Source organism: Lissotriton vulgaris, chromosome 1_2 (assembly GCF_964263255.1).
Source record: "Lissotriton vulgaris chromosome 1_2, aLisVul1.2, whole genome shotgun sequence".
Lineage (NCBI taxonomy): Eukaryota > Metazoa > Chordata > Amphibia > Caudata > Salamandridae > Lissotriton > Lissotriton vulgaris.
In genome coordinates, this window is record NC_141686.1 from 186,119,600 (window position 1) to 186,135,345 (window position 15,746).

Sequence of the window (15,746 nt, forward strand, 5' to 3'; positions counted from 1 at the left end):
CATGAGCCAAAAGCATTCTTGCTCTCCTCTGCCGCCTTTTCTGTCTCTACTACCAATTGCTTCATCTTCATTCTCATGATTTCCAATTCATGGTTTCTCACTCTTTGATTCTCCTCTAACTCTTCTGGAGTGAACCCCCTACTGGAATGGTTACTGCCAGGCCTTGAGCCTGGGTTGCTCATAGGCAGATCTTGGGGTTGAAAACCAGCCATTCCACTTGCTTCATTTCCATCTTGGGCCTCCCACCAGGCCTTCAAGGCTCTCTGCAGCTCATCCTTCCTGGAGCTGCTTTTCATAGGGCAAGATCCTTGCAGAATTGTTTAGGCTGCTCCACTTTGTATGAATACAGATCCTCAATGTGAACTCCAATTCTGCCCCTTCACTTGCTGCCTTCCCTTTTAGAGACATTATGCATTTAAAGAAATACTCAAAACTAAAAACACGGCATGTCGTTGCGTAGTGGTCTGCACTATTCTAGTGATGTACACCAATTACTGTGGGTCAAGTACAAATACAAGTTCAAATCATGACCACCAATGTTAGATCTGGGGGTCTCTAGTTGGCAGAGGTAGGTACCACTGTCCAAATAGGGACCCTTGTTTCCTGTAAGGGTAAGGGGGACACACTCTTTAGATATCCCCTGCTCATCCACTTTGTAGCTTAGCAAGAGCAGACAGACTTATCAAAGGTATGTGTAAAGTAATTGTACCAACACTCACAGTAACACAGTGAAAACACACCAGTTTACAAAAATAAAATATCTTTATCTAAACTACACAAGACCAAAATGACAAAAATCCAACATACATTGCTCCAAAATAAGTCTTTAAAAAGAGTTCAAAGGGTTGCACCAAAACAATCCACAGTTGCATCACTTTTTATCCCAAAGTACCTGTAGATGCGACAAAAGTGAATTGAGGCAACTGCAGCGTCAAAAAACAAGTGATGTGTCACTCCTGAGACCCTGGGGAGGGGATGCAACAGCCGCGCTGCACGCAGAGGGCATGTTGGGACGAATCCTGTCTGTATGGGTAGGGATGCGATACCTTGTATGGATTTCCGAGGCGCAGGTTTCTCCGGTAGAAGCGTCTCGCAAAGGCACGATGCAATGATCTTCGGGTTGGCGATGATCTTCGGTGCGGCGGCAATGCGCGGCGCAGCGTCGATCTTCTTATCTCGCGGCCCCTCGATGCGTTGGCTCTGCAACGATGTTCGCAGCAACGGGATGCGGCCCACAACCAAGCAGTGCAATGATTCGTCATGGCGATGACAGGCTCTGCGACAATACTCGCAGCGATTGGAATCTTCCTGCACCGGGCGATGCGCTCCGCAAGCGAACAATGCGTTGGTTCTTGCAACTGCACCAGGCGCTGAGACGACGTTCGCGGCAAAGGAAATTTTCTTGCACTGTTGACGATGCTCTCCGCAAGCGAGCGATGTGTGCAAATTGTAGATCTTCTTTTCCTCTTCCAGTGGCCCCACAGTTCGATCAAGCACTCTAGGAAGGCCTGAACTCACTCAGCAGAGTTCAGGGTGGGAGCTGACGGTGAAGTCCTTTTGTGCCTTGGACTTCTTAACTAGAGACCAGCTCTTCTCATGCCCTTGGAGATCTCTTCAATCAAGGGGACACAGTAACAGCAAAGTCCTTCCCCTCTCCTTGGCAGCAAAGCAACTGCAGGTCAGTCTTACAGCAGGTCAGTCCTTCTTCTTCAGTCTTCCAGCTTTCTGCTTGGCAGAGGTTCCTTCTTGATTCCAGGATGATCTAATTTTCTGAAGTCTGGGTAGCCACTTTTATACCAATATTCTCTTTATTCTCTGACGGCAGAGAGGCCTTGGCTTAGTCAGAGCCTGTTCTGGTCAGTCCTGGGGCACTTTGTTTACTTGACTTCTTCTTTCCTTTGAGAGAGAAGGGCAGGGTCGTCAGCCGCCCAGCAGGAGGTGGAGCCAGCCTTTTGGAAGGCAGACACAGCCTTATTCAGGCCCAGGTGCTATCCCCTCCAACCACTCAAGTTGCAAATGGAGCTATTCTGTCAATTTACAAACAGGTCAAGGCACACAGAAAGGTGAAACAAGAAAAAAGCCATTTTGTAAAAGTACTGTTTTCAAACACAGGATTTAAAAACCATCCTTCCTAAAAGAAGAGTTATTAAATTCTGAGTTCAGGGATACCAGACTTTAATTTTATATCTTGCTCCTATGGGAAGATATGCAGGTACACATTATACACAGCCTCCACATTATAGCCTATGGGTAAATAGCCTTTCAATAGTGAAAAATGAGAATCGCTGTAATTCACTACCAGAGCACCCCACACTAGTACATGCTCTACCTTTCACATACACTGCACCCTGCCCAGGGGGGTACCTAGGACTTCCATGGGGGTGTCCAATGTGTATAGAAAGGGAAGGGCTAGGCCTGGCCAGTGTGGACACTGTTCAGGTCAGCATGGCAGTTAGCAACTGCACCCAGGCACTGCGGTGGCAGGCCTGAGACACCATTTTAAGGCTACTCCTGAGGGTGGCACAATCAGTGCTGAAGGCCCACTGGTAGCATTTGATTCACCAGTCAGTCCTGGCAATGGTTTACTAGAATAGGTCAAGGTTTGAAAAAAGCGAGGCCTATTGTATTGAAGGCATTGATCATGCCTGAGACTGTGCCTGAGTCGTTCAAGCAGCTGAAGCTAGTTGTGATGAGACGCGGCGGTAGCAGCGGCTGCGGGGTGCCGGGTGCCGGTTATTGAAATACGCAGTAAAAAGCAGAAAGCAGAGAGAGCGGAGAGTGGGCAGCCGACCAACTGGAAATAACCACCAGCGGAGCTCTGCGAAAAGAAGCCAGTTCGGAGAGGAGCCGGCAGCCGACCTCCAAGTCCTCCAAGAGCCAAACCTCTGAGTCCTCCGAGAGCCAATCCCTGGGAGCCACAAAATTGTGGAATCTGTTGCAGAATCCGGAATCTAGTATCCAGGAGCCCTGCTGAATGAGCTGATTCTGACAGAGAGAAGTGGAGCAACAGAGAGGCAGTCACAGTCGCAGCTGGGTCGCATCTAGCCAGAGGTAAAAGCGGGAGTGCAGGAGAGAGTGGCTGCCATTATGGCTGAACCGAAGTGTTACCCCCGAGTGCGCTGCAGAGGTTGGGTGCAGCCTGTGGTGCCCAGTGTGCCCTGCTCTCTCATTGTGCATTCTGCACTGCGCTTGCAATGCACTGTGCTGCCTCCTCTCTGCCTTGCTGAACTCGCCCCACTTCCTTCTCACTCCCTCCCACTTCCCACTTCCCTCTTCTGTGTCACTGTGCCCTCTGTGCCCTCTGAAGGTTGCCATGAAGCACACACCCAACTAAAAATAAGGACACAGCTGGTCACAGCATCTGAAAGCCTCTGAAGCCATTATTCTTCTGCACAGCATGTGTACAAGGAAGCGGCAGAAGCCGGTTTGTCTCTCCTTGCACCACGTATAGGTGGAAGTGCGGCAGGAGCCGTCTGTCTGTTTTTATTTACCGCGTGTGGGCTGAAAACAGCTGTAGGGCAAAGCAGAGGAAGATTACCCTCCGTCTAAAGTTTGGCACACTAACACTGCTTGTACTGAAACAAGAGTACGCTGTAGAGATGCAAAGGCGCAAAGGTGAAGGGAGCAGTAAGCCCTAGTTAGATCTCGACTACCTAAAAGGCGACTCCTTCACTATCCCTCAGTAATCTACAATTATGGCCTATAAGAAGCTCGGATCTCGTACAGTACACATGAAACGACTTGGCACTACCTAATCCCTGAGAAAGAGTACTCATAAAGCACCTCACATTGGAGCTAACCTAGGAACAGTAGACATTACAACATTTTTTACTATTACTCCCAGAACAGGTGACTAAATAGCACCAATGGAGCAGAGGTCGCAAATGAAAGGAAAACCCAAGACAAAGGAAAGGGACTGTGGTCAAATGCAATCAGCAGTCAGTAATGACAACCCAATGATTATCAAACAAGATAACAAACAGACAAAAAACCAAAAAAAGGAGACAGTTAGCAGGGGGACCAGGAACAATTGCTCTTAAACACAGCTCAGGAAATTTCCCCTGCAATTCTAGACACCGACTTCACTCTACCAGATATTAAATCTCCATTGGGTTTTGCTCACCTGTCTCCATTAACTGAAAAAGAGACTCCACCGCCACTCAATAGCACCCCAAAAATGCAGTGGTCTGCATGGAATACTGTTCACAATCAATAGAATCAACATTCTTTGATACACCTCAACGCCGTAATAGTCGAGAACCAATATCTAGTGCTTTCTACTCACTACAGAGAATCTATATTGGCCCTACTTGAGAAAAATCTTGACAACTCGGACACAATTCTTGAAGCACAAACTGGGATTTTACAATATTTAGTGAAAAAAAAGTAAAAAGCAACTCAATCAAAATCCCAACATTATATCAAATCATACAGGAAAAGCTACGAGTCGAGAAGAAGAAACTTCAAAGCTACTAGCTGTCAACCACCTTATAGGAAAAGTACAAAAGGCAACACAAACAGAGGGACACATGTAAAAAAAATCGGATATAGGCCCAGACAAGACAAAGAAGTTTACTCTTTATGCAAGTTATTTGAGGAAACTATGGCCGAAAGTATCCCTCTACCTGAGATACCAATATTTACCATTTTTAAACAAAAGAAACAGCAAAGAATAGTAACTCAAACACAAACACACTCGGTAAAGGAGCCTATAATCGCCTCTATATTAGAAACACCTGAGCTTATGTCTAAGCTAAAGGAAAAGAAACACATCAAAAAGGGGAAGGAAAGCAAAAAACGATAAAACCAAAAAATCTCGCAGCGAACCAGAAGGAAAATAAAATTCCCACAAACACCAGAACAGATAACTCAGAGGCATGATCCAATTATGGAAAATCAAGAGACAACTCAAATCATAGATAAACATAACATTTTATCTGAAATTAAAAGGACACAGGATAAAATTAAATTAAACCCTCTGGAGCAAACTTTTTCAGGAAAATATATAAAAGAATGTCAGGAAAAAATAAACTCAGAGGAAATAGGAATCTATTCCCCAACTATAAATACATATGGAAAAGAAGACCAAACTCTATCTAGTGTTGTGGAATTGATAGATCTACTCCCTAGTGATACAGTTCCTTTAAATCGTGGGAGAATTTTACATTTATTACATAAGATTCCACAACTTCAGTCACTCACGTCTTTAGAATTAAAATTAGTAGTTTTCCCGAATAAATCGGACCTTACAGTGGCAAATGTGGAGTTTTTTGTCTAACATTATCCCGACTATTATCTTAAAAGAAAGAGATAAACTTCATAAAAATAGTTTTGACGTGGCTAAAGTTAAAACAAAGGGCATAGATTTTAACAGGACAAAGGTCAATACGGAGAGTAAGTCCTACCCTCAGCGTAATCACACGGATAGTGTGTCAAAATCTCTAATGAGTACAACAGAAGGATCCCTAATATCATCAGTCAATCAAGGCGAGCACCGAATTTGGACCCAGCCATCTCTAAAAATTGAGTCACAAGAAAAAGAAAATCTATGGTTCTGGAAATCTGGAAATTTAAATAGTAATAAACAAGGGAACGCACTAAGATTTCCTTTTTAGCAATAGCTTAATGATCATCTCCTGGAATATTGCAGGAAAAACCCAACTTGGTCCATAGATACTTTCATCCAACAGAATTATTTTGTGTTTAACATCGCAGCTGAGGTTACAGAAAAGGGGCATGCAAAAGGAGGCCTTGCTATTCTACTAAAAAAAGAAATCTATTGGGATCTAGAAATTATTGATCTGTGCCTACAAAATGCGCAGTGCATTAAGATTAAATATCAAAATATAAGCCTGATCATCATCCAGGATCTACAAATTTTTAATGTTTACATCCTGCCGGAGCCTCGCTATGACTCTTTACTAGCAAAAATATTCAAAAAGATTTAAATGGCAATGGCCGCCCATAATGGATATCCACCAGTATTAATCTTTGGAGACTTTAACGGAAATATATCTAACACTTTGGATAATGAGGGAAAACACAAAAAAGAGGAAGCCTGCTTCATTCCAAAGCCACTGTTACCAGCAGAGATAAAAGCTAATAAGCGAGGGAAACTTCTACTCTCCCATGTTAATGCAATGAACGGAGTAATCCTAAATGGAAGAGTAGATGGGGACATTCCGGCCGCCTATACCAGATCAGGTTATAATAGCTTATCCATTTTAGATTATGCAATTTATAGTGTAGACCTCTTTCAGAAAGTGCAATCATTGATAAAAACAAATGCTTATGAAAGTGATCATGCCCCTCTCTGTCTTGGCCATGCTAATGTAGACCATAAAAACTGTAGGATTGTTTGGAACTCAAAAGCAATTGAGGGAATGAACTTTGCAATTTCAGCTACCTGTCTAAATCCATCTAAAAAAGAATCTAATCTGATAACGAATTACTAATTAATAGTGTCTACAGTTATTGCATCTCTATAGGATCAATCAAATAGATAGGAGAGAAAAATGGGACACGCAAAAGCCAAAATCAAAGGTTACAAATCAGTACAATTAAATAGCCTGATCCGACTGCAGTTCTTAAATTTTTCTGGGCCAAGACAGGAAGAAATAAAAATGTTGAAAAAACTACGGGCCTGATTCACAGAATGAACTTCAGACTCATTCCTAAACTTACTACTATTTTGGTATTCACAGAATGCACTTACTACTTTTGACATTCACAGAATGAACTTACTACTTTTGGTATTCACAGAAGTTAGAATATTGTCTTAAGTTTGTCTTAAGACAAACTTAAGACAGACTTAAGACAAAATCCTAACTTCTGTGAATACCAAAAGTAGTAAGTTCATTCTGTGAATGCCAAAAGTAGTAAGTGCATTCTGTGAATACCAAAATAGTAGTAAGTTTAGGATTGAGTCTTAAGTTTATTCTGTGAATCGGGCCCTACGACAATGGGAAAAAACGAAAAAACTATGAGAAGAAAAGGACAAGAATTGGATAGACATTAAATTGGCAGTTACAAGTAAAAACAGCAAAGAATTTTGGAGCCTAGTTGCCAAACAAATAGGCATCATGAAAACAACACAAGCACTTCCAGTGTCAGCACTGGCCTGGGAAACATATATCACAAACTTATATAAACTTAATAAACAGAAGGCAAAGAAAGGGAAGCAGCATCCTCTTAAAGACTGGGCCTTTTCCAGTGGCGCAATCCTTATGTTTCAGGCAGGATTTCGTCCAAAACACTAGGGCTTAACCTCTTTGGTGCTAATGTCGAGACCAGCTTGTCATGAGTCACAGTGGAGCTGTGCTCATGATGAGCTGGTCTCCTCATAATGGCTCTTACTCCGCACATGCGCAAATAATTTCCCGCCTGTGCAGGCGAATTAATCAGTGGGCTGAGTGGTGACGAGACCAGCTCTACTTTGACTCATGACGAGCTGGTATCGTCACGAGCACCGCAGCGTCTTGCCCCCTCCCCCCGCAGGGAAGGGGTTCTATTAACAGATTTCAGAATCTTTGTATTATAATTTGAGAAACCCTGCCTCTTTTACTTACAAATACACACACATTGAAAAGTTAATTTTTTAACACTATGTGCAATATGTGCTGCTTTCTCTCTACATTTTAATATCTACTTCTTAAAATATATATTCAGAAATCTACACCTCTAACATCTTTTCCCTCAGTAAACCTTGTGTAGAATCTTTATTAACTGTAGTCTACTTATTGTCACTTCTCAATAAATTTCATAAAATATATTATTAAATACCTGAACTTGGAGCTGTTTTTTTAAATACAACTGTCTCTTTCAGTTCCAAATTAGGTCACATCTGCTGAGCACAACTCAAACAGACTTCCTTCTCCTTCAAAGTACCAAGGACAATGCAAGCTACACCTGCCTCTGCAGCCAATCACATCACAGCATTTCTTCAACTATGTAATTAGAATATTAACTATTGGTTACCCCAGGACCTTCTTTTTCTACTTCTCCCCATACAATCTCATAAGACTCCTGGAGGACCGTAAAAAACACCTAGTGGGATGCCTAGTCATTTTCTGTGCGAGTCTCATGAGACGCTTGTGAGATTGAACGCACCTTATGCAGCAAGCTACACTCCCTGAAGCTTACTTTTGGAAGACTCTTGCGAGTTTGCAACAGTACTGTAGGGAAATAGTAGTATATAGAAGGGAATAACCTCTCCAATGGAAACCCTATCTGGCATAATGAGTGAGCTTACAAGGGTGTGAGGAGGAACTACACTTTTCTTTCAAACTACTTTCACTCGGATGGCAGGTATGCATAAAAGGGAGTGTGTAGTGACTGGCTTATCCACTGAGATCCCTCCCTTGGATAATGGGAGTGCATAGTACAGTGTAGGTAGGAAGTAGCCTCTCCTTTAAGACATCTCTATCAGATAATGGATGTGCATGGTAGTGTGTGTGGATGGACTGGCCACTGGTTAGAGAACACTCTGTCAGATAACGGGTGTGTACAGTAGGATTATAGGGAGCAAGTGGCCTCTCCTTTAAGACCTCTCCATCAAATAATCAGTGTGCATAGTAGGGTGTGAGGAGGGAATGGCCTCTTCACTGAGTTGTCTCTATTGAAAAACATGTGTGAATAGTAAGGTGTGGGAAGTGACACATCTTTCATTTCAGGCCCCTGTCTCAATTGACGGTTGTGTGCAGTAGTGAAAAGGAAAATAACTGTCCTCTACTTTCAGACCCTTGTCTTATATGAAGGGTGCAGGGAAGAACTGGCCTCTCATTTCAGACCCCTATCTCAGATGGTGGGTGTGCGTAGTAGGGTACTGGAGGGACGGGCCTCTCTTTTGAGACCTCTCTTTCAGATGATGTGTGTGCATAGTAGAGTGTGTGGATGGACTGGCCTATCTTTTCAGGCTTATATCTCTCAAATGACGAGTGTGCATAGTAGTGTATGGTGAGTAACTCGCCTCTCTCTAATCAATAGTGCCATTGTAAATATTGCAGTGATGTCATAGAAACTCTCATGAATGATGTGATAAGTGGGGTAATTAGCAGTGCATGGCAAGGGAATGAGTTATAGCTACTTAAAATCACTGTAACTATAACTGATTATTTTCAGTGTTTCTTTTCACATTAAAATGTAACGTTGTTACTGCTACTTAACCTTTGTTTTTTTCCATTGAATTTCTAGTTTTTTTAATGTAAAGTAATATTTCTTTACCATGTGTAAGTCCAAAACCTGCGGCCAGACTCTACAACCAACCCCTTGCACGCATCCAAACCCACACTGGGGGGCCGATCAAGCTACTGTGGCCAACCCCACTAAAGGCAGCCACCCCTATACAGTGCTGAGCATTTGGTCATATTAAACAGGTGTGGCCAGGCTCTGCAACCTTCCCTTGCTAGCAGCCAACCCCAAGCTGTGCACGACCATCCACCAGGTGTGGTGGGGGTGGCCATAGGGCCTCTCTCTAGGAACCACATCCCCTAGAGACCTTTTTGTAAGGTGAGTGGGGTACTTGGCACCCCTACCTAAGCCTCATTAGACACTGGGGGCCACAACCCATGGAAATGGAGCTACATTGCCTCCCATATCTAAGTAAATCCTGACCCTGGGGACAGAGGCTAATTTTTTATTTTAAACATTTCACCAATGGTTAAAGTAATGTTATAGTTAAGTGAAATGTACGGACGCCCTGAGCCATATTTGGCCCTAGGAACCTAGGCCATATTTTTTTAAGTAGAGGAGGGCTGTGTGCCCTCCTTTCCTGAACATTGTTAGGCCCTAGGGACTGCATCTCCCATGTTTTTTTCTACTAAAAAGGGAGGGCTGTGTGCCCCCCTGCATGAATCATTCTGGGCCCAGGAGACCCCAATCCCAGAGTCTCTACCCTCTGCCGAAAGAGGGTGCTCTGGTACAGATCAAAAGTCTGCTACCAGCGAGAAGGAGCATTTTCAAGCTGAGATAATAATTTTTGTTTGCTCCCTTTTGGCTGTTTTTTAAAAATGCTTCTACCGGTCGGGTATCAGCCGCGTCCTCGGGTGGACTCCCCTGGGCAAAAGATGTAAGGTGACCTCAGGGGATGAGGTTCTTGGGGCCTTTTGAGGCTCAAGGAGGAAGCTGCATGTCCCCCTCCACGGACAAAATACTTTGACCCCTGGGGACCCCATTCCAGGTCTGCGTAATGGGACTAAAGGCTCCAAAAAATGTAATATTGTTCCCCGCATCCCCCTCCCACCGCGGAAAATTTTAAAAAGAACCACAGGTGACGTGTTTCTTTTTATACAAATGCTGTGGATTCATGCATCCTCTACAAATTCACAGCAATCAAATAATCAAAAAGTTTCAGGCCCATTCTGAGCCCCACTGGCATGCCACAACCTGGCCTCTGGGAGTCATGCTAATACTAACCTGCCCCCTTATGTTTCAGTTTACCTGTTCTATGAATCAAAAAAATCCCAAGTCATTAGATGGCTGCCACCACTAGCTGAATGAGCTAGTGACAGCCAATCAAATCTCACTTTGATATCAGTCGGCTTTGTGGATACTCTGCAATGTAAAATATACAATTTAATTTTTAACATACACTTCTTCAAAACTACTGAACGGATGTACACCAAAACACAAAACACACTTTTTCTGGACCAAGGGCCCGATTTACAGAATGCAATCCTAAACTTAGTACTATTTTGGTATTCACAGAATGCACTTACTACTTTTAGTATTCACAGAATGAACTTACTACTTTTGGTATTCACAGAAGTTAGGATTTTGTCTTAAGACAAACTTAAGACAGACTTAAGCTAGGATTTTGTCTTAAGTCTTTCTTAAGTCTGTCTTAAGTCTGTCTTAAGTCTGTCTTAAGTTTGTCTTAAGTCTGTCTTAAGTCTGTCCTAAGTCTGTCCTAAGTCTGTCCTAAGTCTGTCTTAAGTTTGTCTTAAGACAAACTTAGGACAAAATCCTAACTTCTGTGAATACCAAACGTAGTAAGTGCGTTCTGTGAATGCCAAAAGTAGTAAGTGCATTCTGTGAATACCAAAATAGTAATAAGTTTAGGATTGAGTCTTAAGTTCATTCTGTGAATCGGGCCCACTGTGTTTTGTCAAATCAGGTGTAAATCAGCTCAGCAGTCTGGAATGTAGCAGTGTCTAAGTTTCCTGCAGTAAAGTGAACAGGGACCCCCTGTTTCTCAGCCCTTGCTTGACTGATCCCCTCAAACCCTGTATATTTCATGCTGTGGAGGATCCGAGAACCCGAGAAAAGTCCACCTGAGATTTGATTGGCCGCCAATACAACAATGATGTGGATTGCAGCCATCCTAGGACTTGTAAAAAAATTGAAGGTTATATTTAGGTGAAGATTTGAGTGGAAATGTAATATTTTAAACTCTTGTAACTTTAACTCATGCCCTTGAGTAACTATAACTTGCCCCGTCCTCATAAATTAATTATTACCACACATGGTAAATCACACATACCATCTTCTATGACAGCATTGATCATATCACTGCACATCATTGATGTGAAAACTCATGGTGGGGGTGCGAGGAATGTGGACCCTACTGTCTCCAGAGGGTACTGAGGGTATCCTGCCACCATTAATACTGGAGTCATTTGCTGAGCTCTTATGTCCATCTGTCTGCAACTTAGCTCAAGGGCCATTCTCCTGTCCTAGCCTCTTTGCCTCCAAGATACTTTCGGACTCTGCCTTTTCTCTTGCCAAGACTTTCTTTTGTCAAGCCACCATGGCCGGTTTTTTCTCCTCTATATCTTAAGCTGGGTTATCTGCAGCCTAAACTCCCTCTCTGCCTTCCTGTCTAACAACTTCTCTGAGGGCACACTTGTACAGACACAGTGAGGCATATTATCAAGGGGGTTTAGCGACCATCTTGGGCCCCACTTTGCATGTCAGAGAAATTTATCACTAATGACATGCAAAGTGGGCGTGCCAAGATGTTAGCGACTGGAAACAGTCGCTAACATCGCTATCTCCTATTACCAACTTTTGGAGATATTCGCGCTAAGCGCGAATATCTCCAAAAGCTAACACCTGCCCTGAGCAGTTCTTAGCCATGTTATCCAATGGGAGGTGGATAACATAGCTAAGAGCATTAGCTCGGTAATGCATGAATATCGCGGACTTTTCAGCGATATTCATGCATTGCGGCCGATTTTTATAGCATTTGTGATAAACCTTGGTAATACCAAGGTTTATCTGCGATAAAAATCGCCGCAGGTCAGCGATAAATTTTTGTCTTCAACCAAGCAATAGCGATAATTATCGCTATTGCTTGGTAATATGCCCCAGTGTCTTTATCTCTGGGAGGAAGTTCCTAGGTAGTGAGTGAGTCATCTCTCTATGCTTGGTGCTACATTTCAGGACCTTTGCCCAGGTCTTCCATTTGCTATTCTACCTCATATTTATCATCCTCTACTTTAGCTAGTGATGGGTGGACTTCCACCCAAGCACTCAGCACCTTTTGTATCTCCAACCCTCTGTTGGTGCTCTTGGCTGGAAGACCCTCTCCCGCTAGAACTCTTTGACTTCAGCCTTGGTGTGTGCATCCAGGTAGGCAAGGTGAAAATCTATTCTGACAGGTGTGATTCTAGGCACAAACTTCAGGTAGAGTAATGGTAAATTTGGAAAAAGTATAAGGCTAATCAAGAAAAATGTAAACAAACTCCAGTAGCATGCCACCAAGAAGTCAGTAACTTGGAGGAGAAGTGTAAAGTATTTATACAGGCCTTCATACAGGAATATCACACCAATTAATGAAAAATAGATCAACATTTTATAAATAATTCAAGCCAAAACAACAAAAATCTAATCAGTAGAGCCAGATGTATGCAATTTTAGAGGATTTGGTCAAATTAGCACCAAACAGTACACAGATCCAACTGTGAATGGCCTTGCATGAGGATGTGTCAAACAGCAGACACTAAACTTGTTACCTGTTCCTTTTCGAAAGTTATCTCTTATTAAATGTAACTAATATCTTATGGGAAAGGAAGGCCTTGCAGCAATTAATTATTTGTTTTAAAAGTTTTTCACTACCAGGACATGTATATGTCCTGCTTTTTAAATACCTTGCACACTTCCTTATGGGCTGTTTAGGGCATACCCTAGGGGTGTCTTATATGTATTAAAAAAAGGAAGGTTTAGGCCTGCAAAAGGATTATTTAATCAGATTGAAATGGAAATGGCAGGTTGAAATTGCAGACACAAGCTGAAATTGAAAAATTAAGACATGTTTAAAGGGATAAACAAGATAGTGTAAAAGCTTGTGGTGCAGGCCCACTAGTAACACTTGATTTACAGGCCCTGATAAATGACTTTCCACTCTACTAGGGGGTTATAAATAAATTAAATTTGCCAATTGGGTGTAAGACAATTTTGCCAAGTTTAATGAGAAAGCATTTAAGCACTGGTTAGCAGTGGTAAACTGCGCAGATTCTAAAAAGCCAGCAAAGACAAAGTCAGCACAACATGAGGGTTGAAGGCAGGAAGTGAGTGGGAAGCAATGGCAAGTACGTCAGGTCCAACACTCGCTAAATGTGTTCTTAGGGTAGGATTTTCCTTCAACTTGCACCCACCATTTAGTGCTATTTTTAGTGTGGAAAATGCCCCCCCACATCCAAAGTAGACACAAGGATGCATTTTGCCATAAGAACCACGAATGGTGAGCACAGGCTGCCAACCGCTAAACGTGCTCTTGCAGTAGGATTTGTTTCTACTAAATTAGTCTTAGCTATGCAAGCTGGAGTAATCATATAATTATTGGTAATTCCACAACAGAGTAATACCAACATTTAAATTACTCTAATTACCCCGGTGTAATCAAAATTCTGCCCAACCGTCCCCTTTGTGCAACTGCCTCTGCCGGCCCTGGGTGCTACTCTTGCAGAAATGGTGTGTATTTGCCTCAGACTAGGCCTGCATGGCTTTGCAAGTCCTCATAGATATGGAGTAAGACAAAGCAGCGCAAGTCACTGCCTTGCCCTACTCTGCGTCAAGGAGGTAAACTATGAGTGTTGCAGTGGGTTTTCCCATGAAACACCCATGGATTTTGATGCTGCCCCCGATTTATGTAATTACCGAAACCTGGGACAGCGCCAAAACATTACGCCTCCCCAGAGCAGACATAATAAGGAGAAATATTTTTATTTTCCTCTTTTCTTTTCTCTTTCCATTTGTGCTGCCTTCTGCCAGATTTATTGGTGCTGCATAGGAAATTACACTGCAAAGCCTATCGAATGTCTACTTGATGCAGAGTAAGGCAAGGCAGCAACTTGTGCTGCTTTTTCTTACCCCATATCAATAAGGCCATGCAAAGTCTCACAGATGGTCTTTCCATCACCTCATAGATATTATTGAGAGGTTTGTGCTGTCAGAGCGTAAAACAAAGTGTCACCCTGGTGATGTAAACCTTCCATAAATAAGCTCCTTGATATTTAGCCCAACAATGGCAAATATGACTGTATTCAGAAACGTGTGACCAATAGAGCAAATTATTTTGAAGGAAATTCCTCTTTCTCAGCTCCTCAAACACTCAGAAATACTTGAAACTTCTTAAGTGAATGATTATTCACAGCTATGGTGACAACATGACTTTGTTTTCTACAAACTGTGAATGCAACCCCTTGGCTGCAGGGTTGAGGCACAATGCACACACCAGCTCTAAGTGATTGATGACTTTCACTCTTTGCGTTGTAATAGAGTTGAATTTGGGCTGAGGTATACTCATTAAGGGCAAGGTAGTACAAATCGAATACAGGGAGAGGTTACACACTATACTACTGGTGGTTGGGGCAACATAATTAAAGAGTCGTATCGTTGTTAATGAATGTCTTTTTGTCTTTTTTCAGACTGTGTGGCACTGATTAAGTCCTCTGAAACGTATATGAATCTTGGTGTCAATGCCATAAACATGAACATGAAAACAAGCATCCAACCGAAATAAGGAGGATATATTAACTATCATCTTCAAAAAAGTGTGATTTGTATGATTAATTTACAAAGTGAAAATTGCCTAATAAAAGTGATCTGACACTAAAATATGATCACTTATAAACATAATAAAAATGCTGTCCTTGAAATTGTTGTGTTTTCTTGGAAATATAAGGACACTTTCTCTAGAAACATGAATAACCATTTGAATATACATCTCTGCCTACTAAAATGATTTGTTAGTAAACTGAAGCAATGTGAATTTGAATTTGACCTTTCAAACACATAAAATTTTAAATACTTAAATACTGTCTTTAGTGATCATAGAATAAAAATTAACTTTTAATACACTACTGACTATTTTAATACCCTCACCACTTGTTAGTTTATTTTTGCACAACACGTCCTGAACTCACTATCCCGCTCCACAGTAGATCTGGCGTTGTAGCACACCAAAGAGACACTCGGAGCAAAGGAGCCCGATGATGAAGCATGTCATCACTAGGTGGTGAGTGAGGGCTTTCTTTAACGTCCCAGTGAGGTCATCCTGTACCTTAAGTTTGTTGCTCCCTACTGTGGTCAAGCCTACTCCTTAAGACACTCTTTTTTTGTTTATTGCTAAATACATTCTAGACAAAATAAAGGTGATCAAATATACCATTCAAGACAGAACATTAGATTTAATGATTACACCGGAAAATAGAAATCCCTTTTCTCTCACACCTTTTCCCCTCACCAGTCAAGACCATCTCATGGAACTAATGCCTAAAGTTAAATCTGGATCCCGAAAGATGGAT

General features: G+C 42.3%; 1 protein-coding gene across 1 annotated transcript in view; it reads left to right on the forward strand.

Moving 5' to 3' along the window:
* The window catches only part of LOC147734863 (galactose-specific lectin nattectin-like), an 89,816-nt gene extending 74,725 nt beyond the window's left edge, over positions 1-15,091 (forward strand). Inside the window, exon 7 of the mRNA XM_086953655.1 lies at positions 14,868-15,091. Within this exon, the coding sequence (XP_086809781.1) occupies positions 14,868-14,886 (19 nt within the window). The 3' untranslated portion in view covers positions 14,887-15,091. The remainder of the gene's footprint in view (positions 1-14,867) is intronic.
* Positions 15,092-15,746: the final 655 nt, after the last annotated feature.